Source organism: Ambystoma mexicanum, chromosome 2q, assembly GCF_040938575.1.
Source record: "Ambystoma mexicanum isolate Mex_15411 chromosome 2q, UKY_AmexF1_1, whole genome shotgun sequence".
NCBI classification, from domain to species: Eukaryota; Metazoa; Chordata; class Amphibia; order Caudata; family Ambystomatidae; genus Ambystoma; species Ambystoma mexicanum.
Window position 1 is genome coordinate 355804472 of NC_090924.1, and position 17505 is coordinate 355821976.

A 17505-nucleotide genomic window follows, 5' to 3' on the forward strand; every position below is an offset into this window, starting at 1 on the left:
GGTCCTCCCAGGGTGGGGTTTGAAGTCTGTTAATTTTGTTTCTACATGTGAACTCGACCTTCCTGTTAATGGCCTTGGCTTATTGTGCTGTGTATATGTGATTACGAAACGTTTATAAACCTTGTGGCATTCCACACTCTGTTAGTTGCTACATTGCATTCAATGGGTTATTAATGTTGTATACAACAGCAATGATTTTGTTTGAGGACTAAGTGGTTGGTTACCTGGAGAAGGTGGTTGGAGGGGAGGGCTTTGGGTGAAATGGGGGGAGAATATTTTAAATAGTTTTCAGGAGGATTGTTTTTCAGGCCACTTTTCTTACTTTTTTTATAGTCTTATGGTTTTAACTTGACCTGTTCCTTTTTTTCTATTGTCTCAGTGAATAAGAGGTGTCATTATCGCGTGTAGGGTGTAGCCTGAATATGGTAATATATAGAATAGTAGGAAGACCCCTCTGTTTTTATTTGTGCTTCGGTCAAGTTTGTGGAAATGTTGGATTGAAAACATATTTTGATGTCGTATCTACAGTCTGAATACAAATTTGAATATTTTAAAAAAATAATACCCAAGTAGATGGGTAAGGAGTTTACCGTTTTCGGTTGTGCCTGAAGGCTCTTTCAGACTTATACTCCCGACGTCTCACCAAATTGCAAAAGTAAGGATTGGTTGTGGCATTGTTGAAGAACTTGACTGTGCTTCAATGTTTGGCCCATTTGTAACCAAAGAAACCAGTGCTAATTGATGCTGGCATATAGTTTTTCTGACACTTGTTTCCAAAAGATCAGTTGAAGTGATTATTATTAAAGATGTCACTTCTCACTATATTTGCTGCTTTAGCAAGATGAATATTACTATCTGCATCGTATTCACATGCATTGCTCAGTGCAGATCCAATTTAATTTAACTTGGCTGTTAGATTAAGACGTCTGGGACCATTCCAGTGTATGGTCCTCTCATGACATTTGCTTGTGTGCAACTGGTTTGTAACAGCGCCTTGATGCCCCAGGGCTTTTCCATGCTTTATACATGTTAATGTTAAAGGATATTTGTACCGCGCACTATCCCCACCGGAGTGGTGCTCTGGCCGCTCTGAAAAAGGGAAGAGGGGGTGAGTTAGTGGGAATAAGCTGGAGAAGTGCAAGAGAGCAGTGATGTGCTGTTGGCGGCCTCAGCCCGTTGAGTCCTTTGGGTGGGCTTGGGGTGCTTTCCATTTGGTAGCCGTCGTGTGCTGTTGTGCGAGTCTGTGTGTTTTGTTGTTGCAGTGTAGTGAAGTTTGTGTGGTTTGTTGTGCTATAGAGTTGTGATTGTGTTTTAAAGTTTGAGAGGTGTATGCAGAGGGGTAAGATTGTTAGTAAGTTGGTTATTGATTCATGATTGTACGCTTTGTCCAGGCTCGGCAGGTGAATCGTATGTCAATCATTGAATCACATTTCTATCTAGATGCGATGCAGGCAAAACTTAAGAATTCCATCCAAATGTGCGTCTAGAATTCTATCTAGATGCAATGCAGGCTAAACTCATGAATTCCATCCAAGTGTGGCACATGCCAACATTCACAATTCTATCTAGACGCGACGCAGGCTAGGTTGAGGATTCCATCTAAGTGTGGCACATGGACTCCTGGGCAGAAAACAACACAGAACACAAATGAAAAATGACTATAGGCCAAGGACAGGGAGGCCCTGTCCCTCCAATGCATTTCCAGCATCAAACTCTTGCGTGGAGATTTCTGGTGTGATCCCATCCCTCCAGGGAGGCGTCCGTCATCACCGTCTCCCGATGGGCTGGGGTCTGGCAGTCCGTGCCCACCACTAGATGCACGTGGACGCCCCACCACCGAATCGCTCAACGGAATGTCTCATTGAGGGCGATCTTGTCCTCTGAGCTTCCCAATACTTGGATCCAACGGGCGTCGAGGAACTCTTGCAGGGCCCGCAGCCTACACAGCCAAACGAGGTAGATACATGACATCATGCCGAGCAGGGACTTGATGGACCTCACCCTGGCAATTTCCATGGTCAACAGCCGTTGTACCTTGCCCAGGATGGCCTTTATCCTGTCCTCCGACAGCGAAGCCAGGTGCGACACTGTTGAGCCTGGACCCCAGAAACCGAGCGTCCTATGATGGCATCAAGCAGGTTTTTGCATAGTTTATCGAGAACCCCAGTTCCGTGAGCAGGCAGACGATCCCCGCTGTGTGCTCGATGGCGAGTTCCCTTGACTTCGCTCAGATGAGCCAATCATCCAGGTAGGGGTAGACATGGACCCCCTGCAGGTGCAGCTGTGGAAACATAAATACATTATTAAATATATGAATCACATGATGGCCTTGCTTATGTGCTTCCATGTCAGGAAAGCAAGTTTCTCCAGCATTGGATCTTTCATGGATTCACATGCTGTGAATATTCCCTGTCAGGCTGGGAACGTTGGTCATTTTTACCTATCGTTTTCATATGGAAAATTTCGACACTTCAGTGTCCTATCAACATCCTTTTTAGTCCCCACCAACAGGACATAGGGTATAAATAGCCCCACCCCCGCGGGTTCCCTTCAGATTTCAACCATCTCCAAAGTGTTGGGATCACCTTGTGTTCATTGTTGGTTTTGCACGTGCTTGTGCTATTGGAATTGGTGATGTCTTCGGGACCGATGAAGTCTCTGTTCCGGCCCTGTGCGACTTGTGGCCTGAAGGTGTATGAGGGGAACGGGCATATGGACTGCCTCTACTGTATTTACCCCCATCACTCGGCCGATTCTTGCGAGATCTGTAAAGGGTTTTCGCAAAAGGCTCTCAAGGACCGCAATCGGCGGTTGGTGTGTTGGCTGAATGATGGTACCTACCCGGCCTTGGAGGTGGGGTCAGTCCGGAGTCTGGCATCAGAGCGGCCTGTTCAGGTGTCGGATCATCGCCGAGCGGTGTTGGCCGAGCCTCTGGCTAAGAAGTCTCGTCCTGCTCCTGGGTCGGAGGTTGGAAAGAGTGGTCGCTCCTCTTCGAGTAAACACCTGTCGAAGGGGGCGTCTTCTTCCAAGCATGGTCGGTCGGACCATTGCCGGGGGGCTGGAGGTAGGCCCGAGAAGTTTGTGTTGCAGCTGATGGCCAAGAAAGACTCGTCGAAGCACTCCCCTTCAGGGGAACCTTCACAGGTGGTCCTCTAGCAGGGAGTCCTCTAAGCACCGGTCCAGTGGGACCAAGCCGTCGGGATCGCCTGGGAAGTTTACATCGCATGTTGCGGTTTCCGACGATGTCCTAGTCGATGGGAGTTCCGTCGTCAACTGCATCTCTGCCAGCTATGGTGCTGTTGTCGACGGTTGTATCAGCGGCTCCGGCGATGACTGGGTTTGATAAAGGCCCGATGCTTTTCTCATCGTCGAGGAGGGATACGGACAGTTTGCTGCTGACGAGTGGAGTGTGGCAGTCATTGGCCTTTAATTCACTTATGCCTGACACCCTTCTGCATCAAGAGGCGGCTGCTTTCTCGATGTCCTCGGAGGTGGACGACGACCAGGAGCTGCTGTTGGGTCCGTCAGCCCTTGGCCTGCAGTGTGTCGGTCCTTCGTCGATAGGTGTGGGGGCTAGTCTGTCCAGTTACCCTCTAGTGAACCAGCAGGCTATGTTGTTGCTCCATGTTCTGTCTACGCTGCAATCCTTGTTGGGCTAGCTGGATTCCAGGTTACCTCCTCTGAATGTGGGTGTGGTGGGGCATGTCGATGCTGCGGGTGTTCCTCTGTGTTGGTTGGCTGCGTTGCTGGTGCCTCTACCGGGGAATGAAGATCCTCCACGTTCATATACTGAGGAGGGTGAGCTGCTTGAGTCTAAGTCGGACAGTGCCTCGGGAGACCTTTTCTTATGGCTCTTCGCCTTCGAGGGACCCGGCGTGGGATTCGGACGGTGAGGTGGAACAGCCTGGTAGTCAAGCGCAACTATCTCCTCTCTATGTCGGGTGTTCCACGCAATGATGGCTAAGGCGTGTGTGGAATTTGTTTTGGTCCTGAAGAAGAGCGGAAGGAGTGCTTCCTGTTTGACTACATGGGCAAGAGACGGAAAGCTGTGTTCTCCGTGCCTATCCTGGACCACATGTGGCAGGAGGGCCCGCACATGATGCAACATCCCTTCTCGGAACCATCTGTCAAAGGGAGGCTGGAGAAGAGTTTTAAGGCACCAGACTCTACACCGAAGTACTTGGTGTCGCAGCCCACGAGTCGGTGGTGTCAGCGGCGGCTAGCCGTAAAGTCCGGAGTCAGCACAAGTGTGTTACCCTTCCGGACAGTGACGCCAGGAGGCAGGATGCCTTCGGGAAGAAGGTTGACTGTTGGGGCGATGACGGTGAAAGCAGCCAATTTGTTAGCGATCATGGCTCACTGTGATTGTGAGATATGGCATCGGCTAGCGCCTCTGTTGGAACATCTGCCGGAAGAGCACTGCAAGGCTGCCATGCTGTTGGTGCGAGAAGGGGAGGAGGCGTCTAATCACAGTATTAATATTGCTGCTGCTTTAAGCAGATCAACAACAGTGTTGTGCTGCGTCAACAAGCCTGGCTTAAGTGCACACTTTCGCCCAGAGGTGCATTATAAGGTTCTGGACGTGCCCTGTGAGGGGGAGCAGCTGTTTGGAGAGAAAATTGATGAGGCCCTCAAGGGTATGAAGGAGGACTGTGAAACTGCAAAATCGTTGGGAGTTTTGCAGAGTGGGTGTTCTTTTCGCTCCTTTCGTCCCTTCCGAGGGGCTTCGGGAAATACCCGGTTTGCTTCCTCCAGGGACCGGGGTTACGGTCGGTCTGGTTACTCCTCCCAGGGGTATGGGAAGTTAGCGCAGTCAGCGCAGAAGAGTTGGGACTTTCAGGCCTCAAGGAAAAGAGGGGCGCAGTCCTCCTTTAAGGGGAGACAGGCTAAGCCACAACAATGACTGTCTACAGGGAAATCGGCTGGGGGGGAGGGGCAGGGTGTCACTGCACGTGGACGAGTGATGCAAGATCACGTTGGACCGTTTGGTATTGGACACGGTGCGTCTGGGCCACTCCCTGGAGTTCAAGTGTTACCCCGGTTTCTATTCCTCCAGTATATGCCATGCAAAATCACCTTCACATCCTGCGGCAAGAGGTTGTACTTGCACTACAGAAAGGGGCTATAGAATTGGTTCCGGTGGCCGAGAAAGGCCAAGGGGTTTCTTCCTGCTACTTTCTGGTGAAGAAACCCAACGGCAAGTGCCGATACCCATTCTGGATCTTCGCAACGCCTGAAGTTCAAGATGCTGACGCTTCAGCAAGTCATTCGGTTTGTACAGCCGGACGAGTTTCTGGCCTTGTTGGATTTACAGGACGCATACTTCCATATTCCCATGTGTGGACGGCACCGCAAGTTTCTGCGGTTTGTCGTAGGAGAAGATCATTACCAGTTTCGGGTGCTCCCGTTCAGCTTAGTCGTCTCCCAGGACGTTTACAAAATGTTTTGTGGCGTGGCTCCGACAGGAGGGTCGTCACGTCTACCCATACTTGGACTGGCTGGTACGTGGTTTGTCACTGGAGGAGGTGCAGGAAAGTCTGGGCACTACCTTGCAGCTGTTGCAACGGCTAGACTTCGCCGTAAACTTCGTGAAGTCCTTTCTGTCGCCTTCCAAGTACTTGGTGTTTCTGGGGTCAGAGTTTCAGACTCGTCTGGGAATTGTGAAGCCTTCGCCGGAGGGGGTTCTGAAGCTCCGCCAGAGTGGAAGATCGGTACAAGGGTGTCGGTCCGGACGTACATGTCACTGCTGGGGGCATGGCGTCCTGCATTCCGCTGGTGAAAAACTGTCATCTCTTCATGAGGCCAGTGCAGGAGGGCTTAGTTGCGGCTTGTGGTCCGACAAGGTGGTGATTGACAGCAGTCTGGTGGAAGCTCTTCGATGGTGGCAGTGCTCAGAAAATCTGGTCGGGGCATGCCGTTGTTGGAGCCGGAGTTCCAATTTACAATTGTGGCGGATGCCTCTCAGACAGGATGGGGGGCGCATCTCGAGGGCTCACAGGTTCATGGCCTGTGGTCTCCGGAGGAGTCGCGGTTCCACATCAATGTGCTCGAATTGAGAGCGTTACATTGGAACCTGAAATCATTTCTGTCGTGCATACGCGGTTCAGTGGTGAGGGTGTTGACAGACAATACCACTATGATGTTTTATCTCAGCAAACAGGGGGGCACGCATTCCAGGGTGCTGTCGTAAAAAGATCAAGAACTTTGGCATTGGGCTCTGGTACACGACATTGGCATTGTGGCGTTTCATTTGCCGGGCTTGCTGAATGTACATGCAGACGCACTCAGCAGAGATGTAGGCCAGCTCCACAAATGGCAACTGAAGAAGCAACAGGTGTCTATGATTTTCCAGAAATGGGGCCATCCTCTGTTGTATCTCTTCGCAACGATGGAGAACAAACAGTGCAGGGAGTTCGCCAGCAGGTGGGCTCACCCCGAGTCTCTAGGGGAGGCGTTCTCGTTCCCATGGACAGGCAGGTTTGCTTATGCGTTTCCTCCAATTCCGCTCATTAGTCGGACCCTGCAGTGGATTCAGAGATACCCATGCCGTGTGATTCTGGTGGCTCCGTTCTGGGCCAGGCAGCCATGGTTCTCAGATCTCCATCGGTCAGTGGCAGAGCCAATTTGGTTGGAAGCGACGCCGGACCTTCTCTCTCAGGACAAGGGCGCTGTCTGGCACCACAACCCGGTGTCTCAGCCTGACGGCTTGGCTCCCGACTTCTCAGAGTTTGGCATGCTAAGGCTTTACAGTGACTGTTGGCGCATTTTGGAGGCCGCAAGAGCTCCGTCCACGAATGTCTCCTATGCGTGTAAGTGGAAGAAATGTTGTGCATGGTGTAAGGACCAGCCGGGGGGGTGGATCTGTTGAACATTTTATCTGAGCAAGTTCTTCCCTACCTGTTACAGCTGGCGAAAAAAGGGCTGCCGTTATCTTCCATAAAGGTACACTTGGCAACGATTTCTAGATTTACTCGGAGACGCCTCTGTTTAGTGATCGTCTTATCAAGCATTTCTTGAAGGGGTTGTTTCAGACTTTTCCTCCAGTCAAAAAGTTTCCGCCGGTGTGGAGCCTTAATGTGGTTCTGTCAGGTCTGATGAGACCACCGTTTGAACCGATGTAGTCGACTCCTTTGCAGTTTTTGTCTTGGAAGGTGGCTTTTCTGGTGGCTATTACTTCAGCCAGAAGGATGTCTGAGTTGCAAGCTTTGGTTGTGGACCCTCCATACTTGAGGTTCTTAAAGGCCAAGGTGGTGGTAGCTACAAATCCGCACTTTATTCCAAAGGTGCCTACGACTTTCCACAAACTTTCTTCTGTTGTGTTTCCCTCGTTCTTTGCTTCAGCCTCCACGCCTGCAGAACGGGCGTTGCATTCACTGGATGTGAAGAGGGCATTGAAGTTTTATTTGAATCGTATTCAGGATTTCAGACTTTCTAAACAGCTGTTTGTGGCTTATGGGCTGTCTGTCAAAGGATGGGCAATCTCCAAGCAAGGACTTTCTCGTTGGGTGCCATCTGCTATTTCATTCTGCCACCCTAAAGCTGGGAAGCCTTTGGGGAGAAGTCCGAAGGCATATTCGACGAGGTCTACGGCTTCTGCTGGTGGACATTTTCCAGGCAGCCTCCTGGGCGGTGCTGCATACCTCTACTCGACATTACTGTCTGGAACAGCAGCATGGTGAGGATGTGCAGGTGGGACGGGCAGTCCTGCAACACCTGTTTCAATAAGGTAAACCCTGCAGCTTCGGGGTATTTGTTTGAACTTAATCACTGAATGGGTTCCTTTGTCTCATGTATGTGATTTTGTTTCTATAGTGGTTTACACTCTGCCATGCATTATTGGTACTGCTATGTAATCTATTCACAGCATGTGAATCCATGAAAGTTCCAATGCTGGAGAAGGGAGTAGTTTCTTACCTGTAACTCCATTTCTCCAGCTTTGGTATCTTTCATGAATTCACATGCACCCTCCTGCCGCCCCTGCAGGCAAACCTGGTTCGGGTTCCCTGTTATTTGGAGGTTAAAATCTGACGGGAAGCCGCAACGGCCGGGCTATTTATACCCTATGTCCTATTGGTGGGGACTAAAGCACCCAAAAAGGATGTTGACAGGACACTGAAGTGTCGAAGTTTTCCATAGGAAAACGCTAGGTTAAAATGACCGAGGTTCCCAGCCTGACGACTGGGAATATTCACAGCTTGTGAGTCCATGAAAGATACCAAAGCTGAAGAAATGGAGTTACAGGTAAGAAACTACTCCCATCCTGTTGGTCGGTTTCGTGGAATGTATGCGAACTGAAATATCACTGCCAAGTCGTTTCATCTTCATGCTGTACAGATTGCATAGGCGAACAAGTTTAAATATGGGTGCAATTTCATTGTCAGTTCGAGCATCTTCGATGTATGATACAAGTTCTGCAAATGCAATACCATGGTTAATTTGCTCCATCTCAGTTTCTTGTGTATTTTTGTCTCTTGCTCTATTATATAATAATGCGAGGCAATGAATATCGTACATGGCATCTTGTGCAATAAGATTGCTTACACTCAGTTTAGCAAGCAGGGGTTTGTCTTCTAGCTTAAGGGCACAGTGACGAACACGAGTACCAAGGCTGAATGTAGACGCTCTACACAATGATCTTCCAGCTGGGGCAGGCATGTCACAAAAAAGCATATCTATTTATCCACAGAACATTTTCCCTGAACATTCTTTTTTTTTAATCGACTTTATTTAATAATTATACAAAACATAATACAACTGAGTAATAACAGAATGGGAACAAGCAAAAGATTACTCTATATACATCAGTGCAACAAAATGCAAATTACTACTAAAGTAACAGCTATTCAAAACGAAATCCGAAAACATCCCCACCCTCCTATCTCATGGCAAGACGTGACAACACAAAACACAAAAAAAATGACAAAACATACACCCCTACCAATCCCCAACCTCAATATCCACAAAATAAACCAAAGCCTACACCTCATTCAAATAAATCCCTGAATGACCCCCATCTCCCCTCGTACTCAGTTTCCCGATGTTGTCGAACTGCCTGAGTCTTCTCATACCAAGAGAGCGTCCGCATATTGGACACCCAGTTCTCGCAATGTGGCTTCTTCCTGGATTTCCACACCTTCATTATTTGTTTTATGGCCATCAACAATGCTCTATCAATCCATTCCGAACAATCCCACATCTCCACACTTCGACTATCAGTTGAAAGGAAAATCACTGACAGAAAAGTACCAGGCAGTGTCATACTAGTTACCATATCATTGCAATCCAAAACTTCTCTCCAAAAGTCCAGCACTCTACTACACTCCCAGAGCATATGTAGATAGGTCCCTCTCGAGCCCCCACACCCTCAGCACAGATCTACATCAGCCAAGCCTCTCTCCTTCATTTTCACTGGTGTCCAATAAATACGGCCTAAAAGACGTTGGTGAATATACCTCAGATTTAAATCATCCTTTATTCAACACATAGGTTAAGTAAAATAAACCAACAAGAATTATAATAAACAATAACATCAGAACAAGAACACTATTAATCTATATCCAAAATCTAATTTTACCCTTCATAAAAACTATTAGCACACTTTCATCCTATGTGAAAAATAACAGACAAGTACAACATTCTACAGCTAAACACACAACACATCACATCAAATAATACAGAAGAAAAGAGAAAAAAACTATATACTTAATAATTAGGATGATACTTAAGCACCATTTTTGTGCCGTAGCACAATATCAGCCTAAAATGGTTTAGTGGGGTAGGATGGTGACAGCTTTTTAGGTTTGGTTTACTCAGGGGTGCAGCCTATTTACCCAATTTGTAGTCCAATGTACATTTTTGGAACCATTAGGATACAAATGTTTTTTGTTTTGTTTAGGTCCAGCTCTCGGCTGTTTTGTGTAACCGGCTTACTTTATTCAGGGGATCACAAGGCAGTCCTAAAATGGCAGGTGTGACCATGTGAGCTCTTTGTGAGTGCAATAATGCATCCTCTATATCGTTACTGACTGGGTTAGACCAATCTCTATCCTTGAGTTGAGCTGGCTACATCACGTCCACTGGGGGTGGCGGGGTGGTCTCAGTTGAATGGCAGATTTAGTGGACAAAATCTGATGGGCTGTCCTCTTAACCGTTTTTTTCCTCCTTATTCCCCTAATGTGATTGATGGGCTGGCTTAAACCAGCTCCTGTGAGTGGTGGCATACGAGGGGAAAACCCTGTATCTAAGCTCAGATTTGCATTTGCATTTTTTGAAGAAAAAGATTTGCTTATCTGCATTTCGAGCCATTTCTGCCTTTTAAGGGCCAGATCTGGCCATACATAATGGCTGAATGTTTTTTTCTTAATCTGATCCCCATTTGATGTGTTTGGCTTTTGGTCGTTTTCCTGGGCCACTTGTCATTCTTCTGGCTCCACTTGTGTGCTCAATCAGGCAGTAGTCGTCTTGCTTTGGTGCTTGTTGCTGCCGTTGCCTCAAAGGGTGTGATGTCGAGATGCCAACACCTGACCTCATCTGGTCCTCAGGGCAGACATGGATCCTCGCCGTGGGGCCATTTTCTGTGGCCGGGTTTTCTCCTTTGTCTTTTGAGCTGCTCAGTCCTGCTTTGCTGGGTTTTCCCTTCTTTTTGGAGCTTTCTTTGTCACTATTTATTCAGGCTTGAGGGTCTCTCTTCAAGAAAGGCAGTTTGTTCTTTTCCAAATTGTTGGCCCAGGGCTCAAGACCCTTTGTATTCACATCTTGTAAACCACACCTAGAAAATAAGCCTTGCAGTTACCAGGTTTTTTCGCCTTCCTGGATCTGACTTTCTAGGAACCAACACTGATTGCATACCGTAGGACCCTGTGCTCCTAGTGGTTCATGGTCGAGATTATCTGCAGGTGGGTCTCAGCTGCATTTTCCCATTGGACCGATTCCTACCTTGCTGCATCTTCTTGGGCTTGTGGATTTTGAGCTGACCTCTAGAACACTGTATGATAGAACTAGGACTTACCTGCCTTTTGCCCATACATGTAGATGTGTGTAGGGACTTTGCAGTTTCAGGTGAGTAAATGTTCCTATAGAAAAGAATCGAACAAAGTGACTGAGGTTACATGTCTGCCCTTGGACATTTCATCTTGCTTCCATTTTGGGCCCAGTTAGTTTTAGGCATGTAAAAGACTGGATTTTAGCCAGCACCACCAATCTTTAATGCATTTTTAAAGATATTTATTCTGCTAAAACCAAATGTTTGCCTACACTGTAACTGGTTGATTCAGATTAAACTGTCACATTTCCCCTGATTTGTAACGCCTTGCTGCTCTTAGTCTGAATGCTGCATGTCTTCTGGTGGCCTCTGGCTGTGTTTTAGCAATAGTAATATTTTCCCACCTGTAATGCCCTTCATTTACTGTAATGTGTGCATTTGTATTTTCCAGATATCATGCCTAAGAGATCTAAAATACTTCACTTTGTTGGCTTTGTGGTCTTGTATTGCCTATTTTAACAGTTTAGTTTATTATTTGATAATGCGCTCCAAACCCAGGGGTAGCCGGGCGCAGCAGTTACAAGAATACTTGAGCTTGGTTACATACAATAATACATGAAATACAGTACAGGTGTTAACAATTAACAAGCAGGTAGGAAGGTACAGGCCGAGAGGCACACCTATGCAGCGAAGGAGTCGGATCAAGGATCAGGAATATCATAGCAGTTATTCACAGTGGTTAGTCAGTGGTAAATCCAGGCCAGGAGAATTAATGGTTAGTTGTCATTAGACCAGAGCCAGTTTTTCACGTGGCGTCTAAAACTCGAGTATGGTAGATTAGCTCTCAATGCAGAGGGAAGGGCGTTCCATGCGCAGGCAGCTTTCACAGGGAAACTGGCTCCACCCGTTTTTTTTAGTTTAAATTTGGGAATTTCGAGTGAGGTGGTTAGATGCTCTAGTGTGGTATGTAAAAGATTTTCTGGTTAGTCTAGCCGAAATGTATGGAGGTGCGGTGGTGTTCAGTCCTTTATGGGTGAGGGATAATGTTTTGAGGAGGACTCTGTCGCTAATTTTTAGCCAGTGATGATCTTTCCTAGTGTTGGAGATGTGTGCTCTGCGGGGTATGTCCAAAGCTGCTCTAAGGGCATTGTTTTGTAGAGTTTGCAGTTTGTTTATGGTAGTTTTTCTAGCGCCCGAGTAGAGGGCGTTACAGTAGTCTAATTTAGACATTACTAGGGCGTTGGCTAGCGTGATAGTTAGTTTTGGAGAGGTAGGGTCTACAAGCCCTGATTAATTTGCAAGTGTAAGCCGTGGAAGATGCAAGGGCGTTAGTTTGTTTTTTGAGAGATAGTGTGGCATCCAGGTAGAAACCTAGGGTTTTTACCTCAGTTGCCACTTTGATTATATTGCCATCTATGTTGAAGGCACGGTAATTAGGGCTACGTTTTTTGAGGTTGGCATCGGAACCCAGGATCAGTATCTCAGTTTTGTCGTCATTCAGGCAGAGGCCAGGGGAGGCCATCCATGCCTGAATGAGGAGATAAATCTTATTTACTAGAGCTGCCAGAAAGTGGTATGTGGATCTGCGTATCGTCCGCATAGTTGGTGTATGTTACCCCCAGTCTGTCAAGTTTTTCGAAGAGAGGCTTAGTGAAAATATTGTACATTGTGGGGGAGACACAAGAACCTTGTGGGACGCCACAGGTGATATGTATTGGGTCTGCGGAAGCTGAAGGGGAGAACACTCATCGTCCGGTTAGCAAGGAAGGATTGTACCCAAGCTATAGCTTCACTTGAGAAGTAGGCAGCAGACGCTAGGTGGTTGCATAACACTGCTTGGTCCACCAAGTCAAAGGCCGCCGATAAATCAAGGAGGAGGAGCATAGCTGTGTTGCCTTTATCCTTCAACTCGTCGATTTGAGTCTTAAGGTCAATTAGGGCCGTTTCAGTGCCGTGTAGTGGTCTGAATTTAGATTGGCGCGATCCTAGTAGTTGGTTTGTCTCTAGATAGTTTTGTATCTGGAGGTAGGCTACTCTGTCAATAATTTTGAGGAGGAATGGCACCGTGGTGATGGGCCTGTAATTGGTGGGGATGGCTGGGTCAAGGGACTGTTTTTTTAGGAGGGGCAGTACCCAGGTTCTTTAAGGTTGGTGGGTACAGTGTTCTAAAGGATGCGTTAATTAGCTTAGCTATGAAGGGTGCTAAGTCTCTGGCTGCATCCTTGATGTCTTGTGCAGGGCAGATGTCACCTTGACAATTGGAGGGTTTCAGGGAGGATATCACCTTTTCAGTTTCCAATATGGATATGTTGGTAACTCTGAATGGTTCGCGGTTGATTTGGGTAGCTATTCTAGGTGCATCAGACAATTGGGTGGTCTGGGTTGCAGTGGCGCTTACGGAAGCTTTTTTCTTAGCAATTTTGGATTGGAGAGTTATAATTTTGTTTGCTAGGGCATTTTGGATACTAGTGCACCATTGTTTGTCCTTGGGGGCATTGTCTATGGGAGCGATTGGATTTTCCATTTCCCGAAGGATGGAGAAGAGTTCTTTCGAATTAGAATTCGCTTTGCTGATTCTTTCGTTGAATGTGTCTTTTTTTTAGTTTGGATTATTTCCTTCTTGTATTGTTTAGCAAGGTTGTCGAGAAGAGTTTTATTCTCCACTGAAGGTGTGTGCCTCCAAATAGCTTGTAGTTTGCGTTTTTGGGTTCGTAATTCTTTGAGGTGGGGGGTAAACCATGAGTTAAGGTGGGCTTTTCGTTTACTTTTGCGTTCTTTGATAGGGGCAATAACCTCCAAGGCTTTGGGCATAGTATTGTTAAATGTCTCTACTAACGTATTTGGGTCAGAGTTAGTCGTACTTGCTATGAGATCAGGCAGGAGAAGCGAAAGCAATTTTTCCATCTTAATCTTTTTTGATTCTAGTAGGCATAGGTGGTACTGTTTCCAAATTGGCTGGTTTAGGGGGCTCTATAGTGGATGAGAACCAGATGAGGTGGTGGTCTGTCCAGGTTTGTGGTAGTATATTAGTGATGGTAGTGGTGCAGTTTCTGTTAGCTATCCAGTCTAGTGTGCGACCTTTCATGTGTGTGGGGCTAAGACTTTTTGGGGTAAGGCCATGATCGGTTAGGATAGATTGGATGGAGTGGGCCTGTTTATCCCCGTCGTCATTGAAGCCCAGATTAAAGTCACCTAATAGAAGGAGCTGGGTGGAGTCTTTGATGATATTGCTGAGGAGGCTGGATAGGTCTTCTTCGAAGCTGCCTAGTGGGCCTGGTGGTCTATATATCAAAAGGACTGCTAGAGTGCTGTTATTCGAAATAGGAATGTTAGCTGAGAGGAGTTCACAGGATGTGATTTCAGGGTGTGGGGAGAGTCTGGTAGCTAATTTAGTTTTGGCGATAATGGCCAGGCCACCTCCCCTCGAGTTGGGTCGATCGGCTCTTAGTATGTTGTAGTTGTCAGGTATGGCAATCATGAGTGCAGGACCTGCGGCATCATGGAGCGAAGTCCCAGTGATCGCAAGATCTAGATTGTCTGAGGCGAGTATGTCAGCAATTTCCGAGTTGTGTGCTACGAGGGATCTCGCGTTGATGAGGGCTCCTAACAAGGTGGAGGATGTAGTTTTTCCTTGTATGATTCTGGGAGGGGGAAGGTTATGACTTGATACTTGGTTCTCTTCTTTTCCCAATCCTTGTCTTTATCTCATTTGCCTTCCTTGAGGTGTTCGAATCTACAATGTACTGGGATGTCTTTCACATTTATTATTTTTATAATGGAATAATGGGTTTTTATTTGAGGTTTTTATCAGGCGCAAATGCTTCTTTTAATTTGTATTAACAGTTCAGTGCAAAGAAGTGTGGATTAGATAAACCTATTTTAGAGTTGAAAGTTTCACAGCTGAAAAATACCCCCTTTGGGAATGGCAAATATTATCTTGGCTTTCTCTTTAAAAAAAATGTAACTCAAAATGTACCTGGAGCCCTGGTCACACAGTTAAGTCTTGTGTAGCACTGGATTATCCCTGAAGTCAAGAGTGTCGTAGCTGCTCTTGGTGTCATGCTAACAAGGCCACTTCTAGGCTAAAACTAGGAACTAAATCGCACCCAACAATTTTGATCCCTTCCCTTATGGAGGGCAGTGAGCACCTTTGCGACCTGCTCCCATATGATTGTTCGGGTAAATGAACTGCAGCCATCTGTCATGAGCCAATTTCAAGCACAGAATTAGGTGCTGGTTCAGATATGACGCCGCAATCATCTACCTGAATTCTGTGCTAGGCTTGGACTCAAATGTCTTGGTGGGATGACACATATTTGGTTAAACACACTGGCAAGTTTCCAGAGCAATGCATATGGCAAGTGAAAAAAACGGAGCTGTGTGGTTTTATATGTATGCAAGCTACATCACATTTGGCAACCATGGTGCCCATGACACTGTGATGAAGCAGATTGAGTTGCACATGCACACCCTGGTGGGCGGTTAAAGATTTCTGCATCCAGACTGTGCCTGAAACTATTTAACCTGCAGGTTGAACAGATCTCAGCAGCGAGCGCTTAACTCGCTGATTTAGCTGACTGCCTTTCCTTAGTCATTTTTGGTACTCGGTCACAAAATAGTCAATGATGCAAAACCATAAGACTACAACAACCTGTCGCTGTGGATTTCACCATGTGAATTTCCTTTTAGATATGAGAAAGTAGGGGATTGCGTTACTGTTTTCTTCAAAGGGAGGGTTGGTGGAGCATGTAGTAAGAGACAAAAATGATGAGTAATTGTTTTGCTTTCATCCGTTCAGGGATATCCACCTTCTTTACTTGGACATCCACCGCCTCATGGTCACTCACTTCTTACAGCTGGTAAGAACTTTGGACTTTCATTCTTTTGTGCAAGGATTGTTCCACTACACACATCTAAATTAATGTGGTGAAATCTTGTTAATTTCTCAGGTCAGCCATTAAGGAGTAATACGAATCGTCCAAATGTCGGCAGACCTCCTTGGGAAGGGTAAGAATGCTTGTGTTCTTGTGTTTGGTAATGACAGGATGGACATTTTGCAGGGCAATAGTGGTGTGTTTCTCTGTTCAAAACATGAGTGGTATAAAGGTCAATGTAAACAATTATTCTCCAATGAGGGATTTCCTTCTCATTGATAAGCTCCTAAATAATTCATTCTGTTGAGATTTGACTGGAAAGGTTTTATGTATTTTAGAAATATTTTAAAACCATCTGAAGGTTATTTTAAATTCCAAAAGTAGGGTACCTAAACCAAATATCTGCCATGTTTTCTACTGTCAGAGGGGCTTACAGCCATCTTCAGGTTTTTTTTCTTCTCAGTTAAAGTCCTGGAATAGGGTTCTGTTGTTTATACGCAGTGTTCTGTTTCAAGTGTTTGTTTTTATCTGTCCTTAAATGTTTCTAATTACAATTTTGCTCATGCAGAAGTACATTATCAAATACTTTTGTTCTGCAATGTTTCTTCTCGTATACCTAATGACGCCTACTAGTAGTTGAGTAATGGGCTCCTGTAAGCTAGGCACCCAATGTTATGATAAAATGACAAGATAGGTACTCTGGTTGCCTTTACTGTGCCAAGGAGAGCAAATATTTTGAACAAAACCGGAATGTATTGCTATATTTAATTTTATGAAAAAAGCACACACATTTCTTAAAATCTTAGCAGCCAAGTACATTATTACTACCAATAGACCTCATGTAGTCATGTTTGATGGTTAGCAAACAATAACTTTATTCACTGTAGTGACTACAATACTCTTGGTCCATAGTCCCCATGCTTTCATATTTTTGGAATGTTCTCATTCTGTGGAATGTCCCAAAATTGAGCGGGAAAGGAGATGGGACACAAAAGCACTCAATGCAAATTGGAAAAGAAAGAGGAGCTTGGCTAGAATTAAGAAGCATGCATCTGTCCTCTCGGAAAGGGGGCTCTAATTTCTGGCAGTCGGTTGAACTACTCTGGCTAAAACTGATGGAGTAAGTGTACCCAAAGTCCATTCCCTCAAAAGATAAAATGTTGAATGGGTTTTGGCCTAAAGAGATGTATATTCAAATGGATTGTGTCCTCCCACGTATTCCTCATCTTTTGATATATCCATATCCAGGTTTAGCTGCTTTGGAATTTTGAGTTAAATGTTTTTTTAAAGAGTAAGCTAAGCTAATAGTTGCCATTCCCAAAGGGAGTATTTTTCAGATGTGAAACTTTCAACTCTAAAATAGGTTTATCTAATCGATGCCTGTCGACTCGATGTCTCTCGAGATCCTCCGTCTCAGTCGACGTCATCGCTGGTATATAGCGCCCGCAGTTACCGTTGGCTTCAGTTCCGTTTTTCCACGAAAGCTATCGCTTTGTAAGATCGGCATGCTTTGGTTCCTTCGAGAAACATATCGCATTTTGTGAAAAAAATAATGGCATCTTTGACAGCATAATTGACGCCAAGATCGGCGTTTAAGAAACGTGGGACGAAATTGTCCCTTACGGACCTCCATCGGGTGTGTCTGTGATG

General features: G+C 46.0%; 1 protein-coding gene across 3 annotated transcripts in view; it reads left to right on the top strand.

The window, feature by feature from the left end:
• The window catches only part of RBBP6 (RB binding protein 6, ubiquitin ligase), a 726265-nt gene that overhangs the window by 448604 nt on the left and 260156 nt on the right, over positions 1-17505 (top strand). For all 3 annotated transcript variants that reach the window (XM_069647373.1, XM_069647374.1, XM_069647376.1), the window contains 2 exons: positions 15780-15840; positions 15931-15988. In XM_069647373.1, the coding sequence (XP_069503474.1) occupies positions 15780-15840; positions 15931-15988 (119 nt within the window). The remainder of the gene's footprint in view (positions 1-15779; positions 15841-15930; positions 15989-17505) is intronic.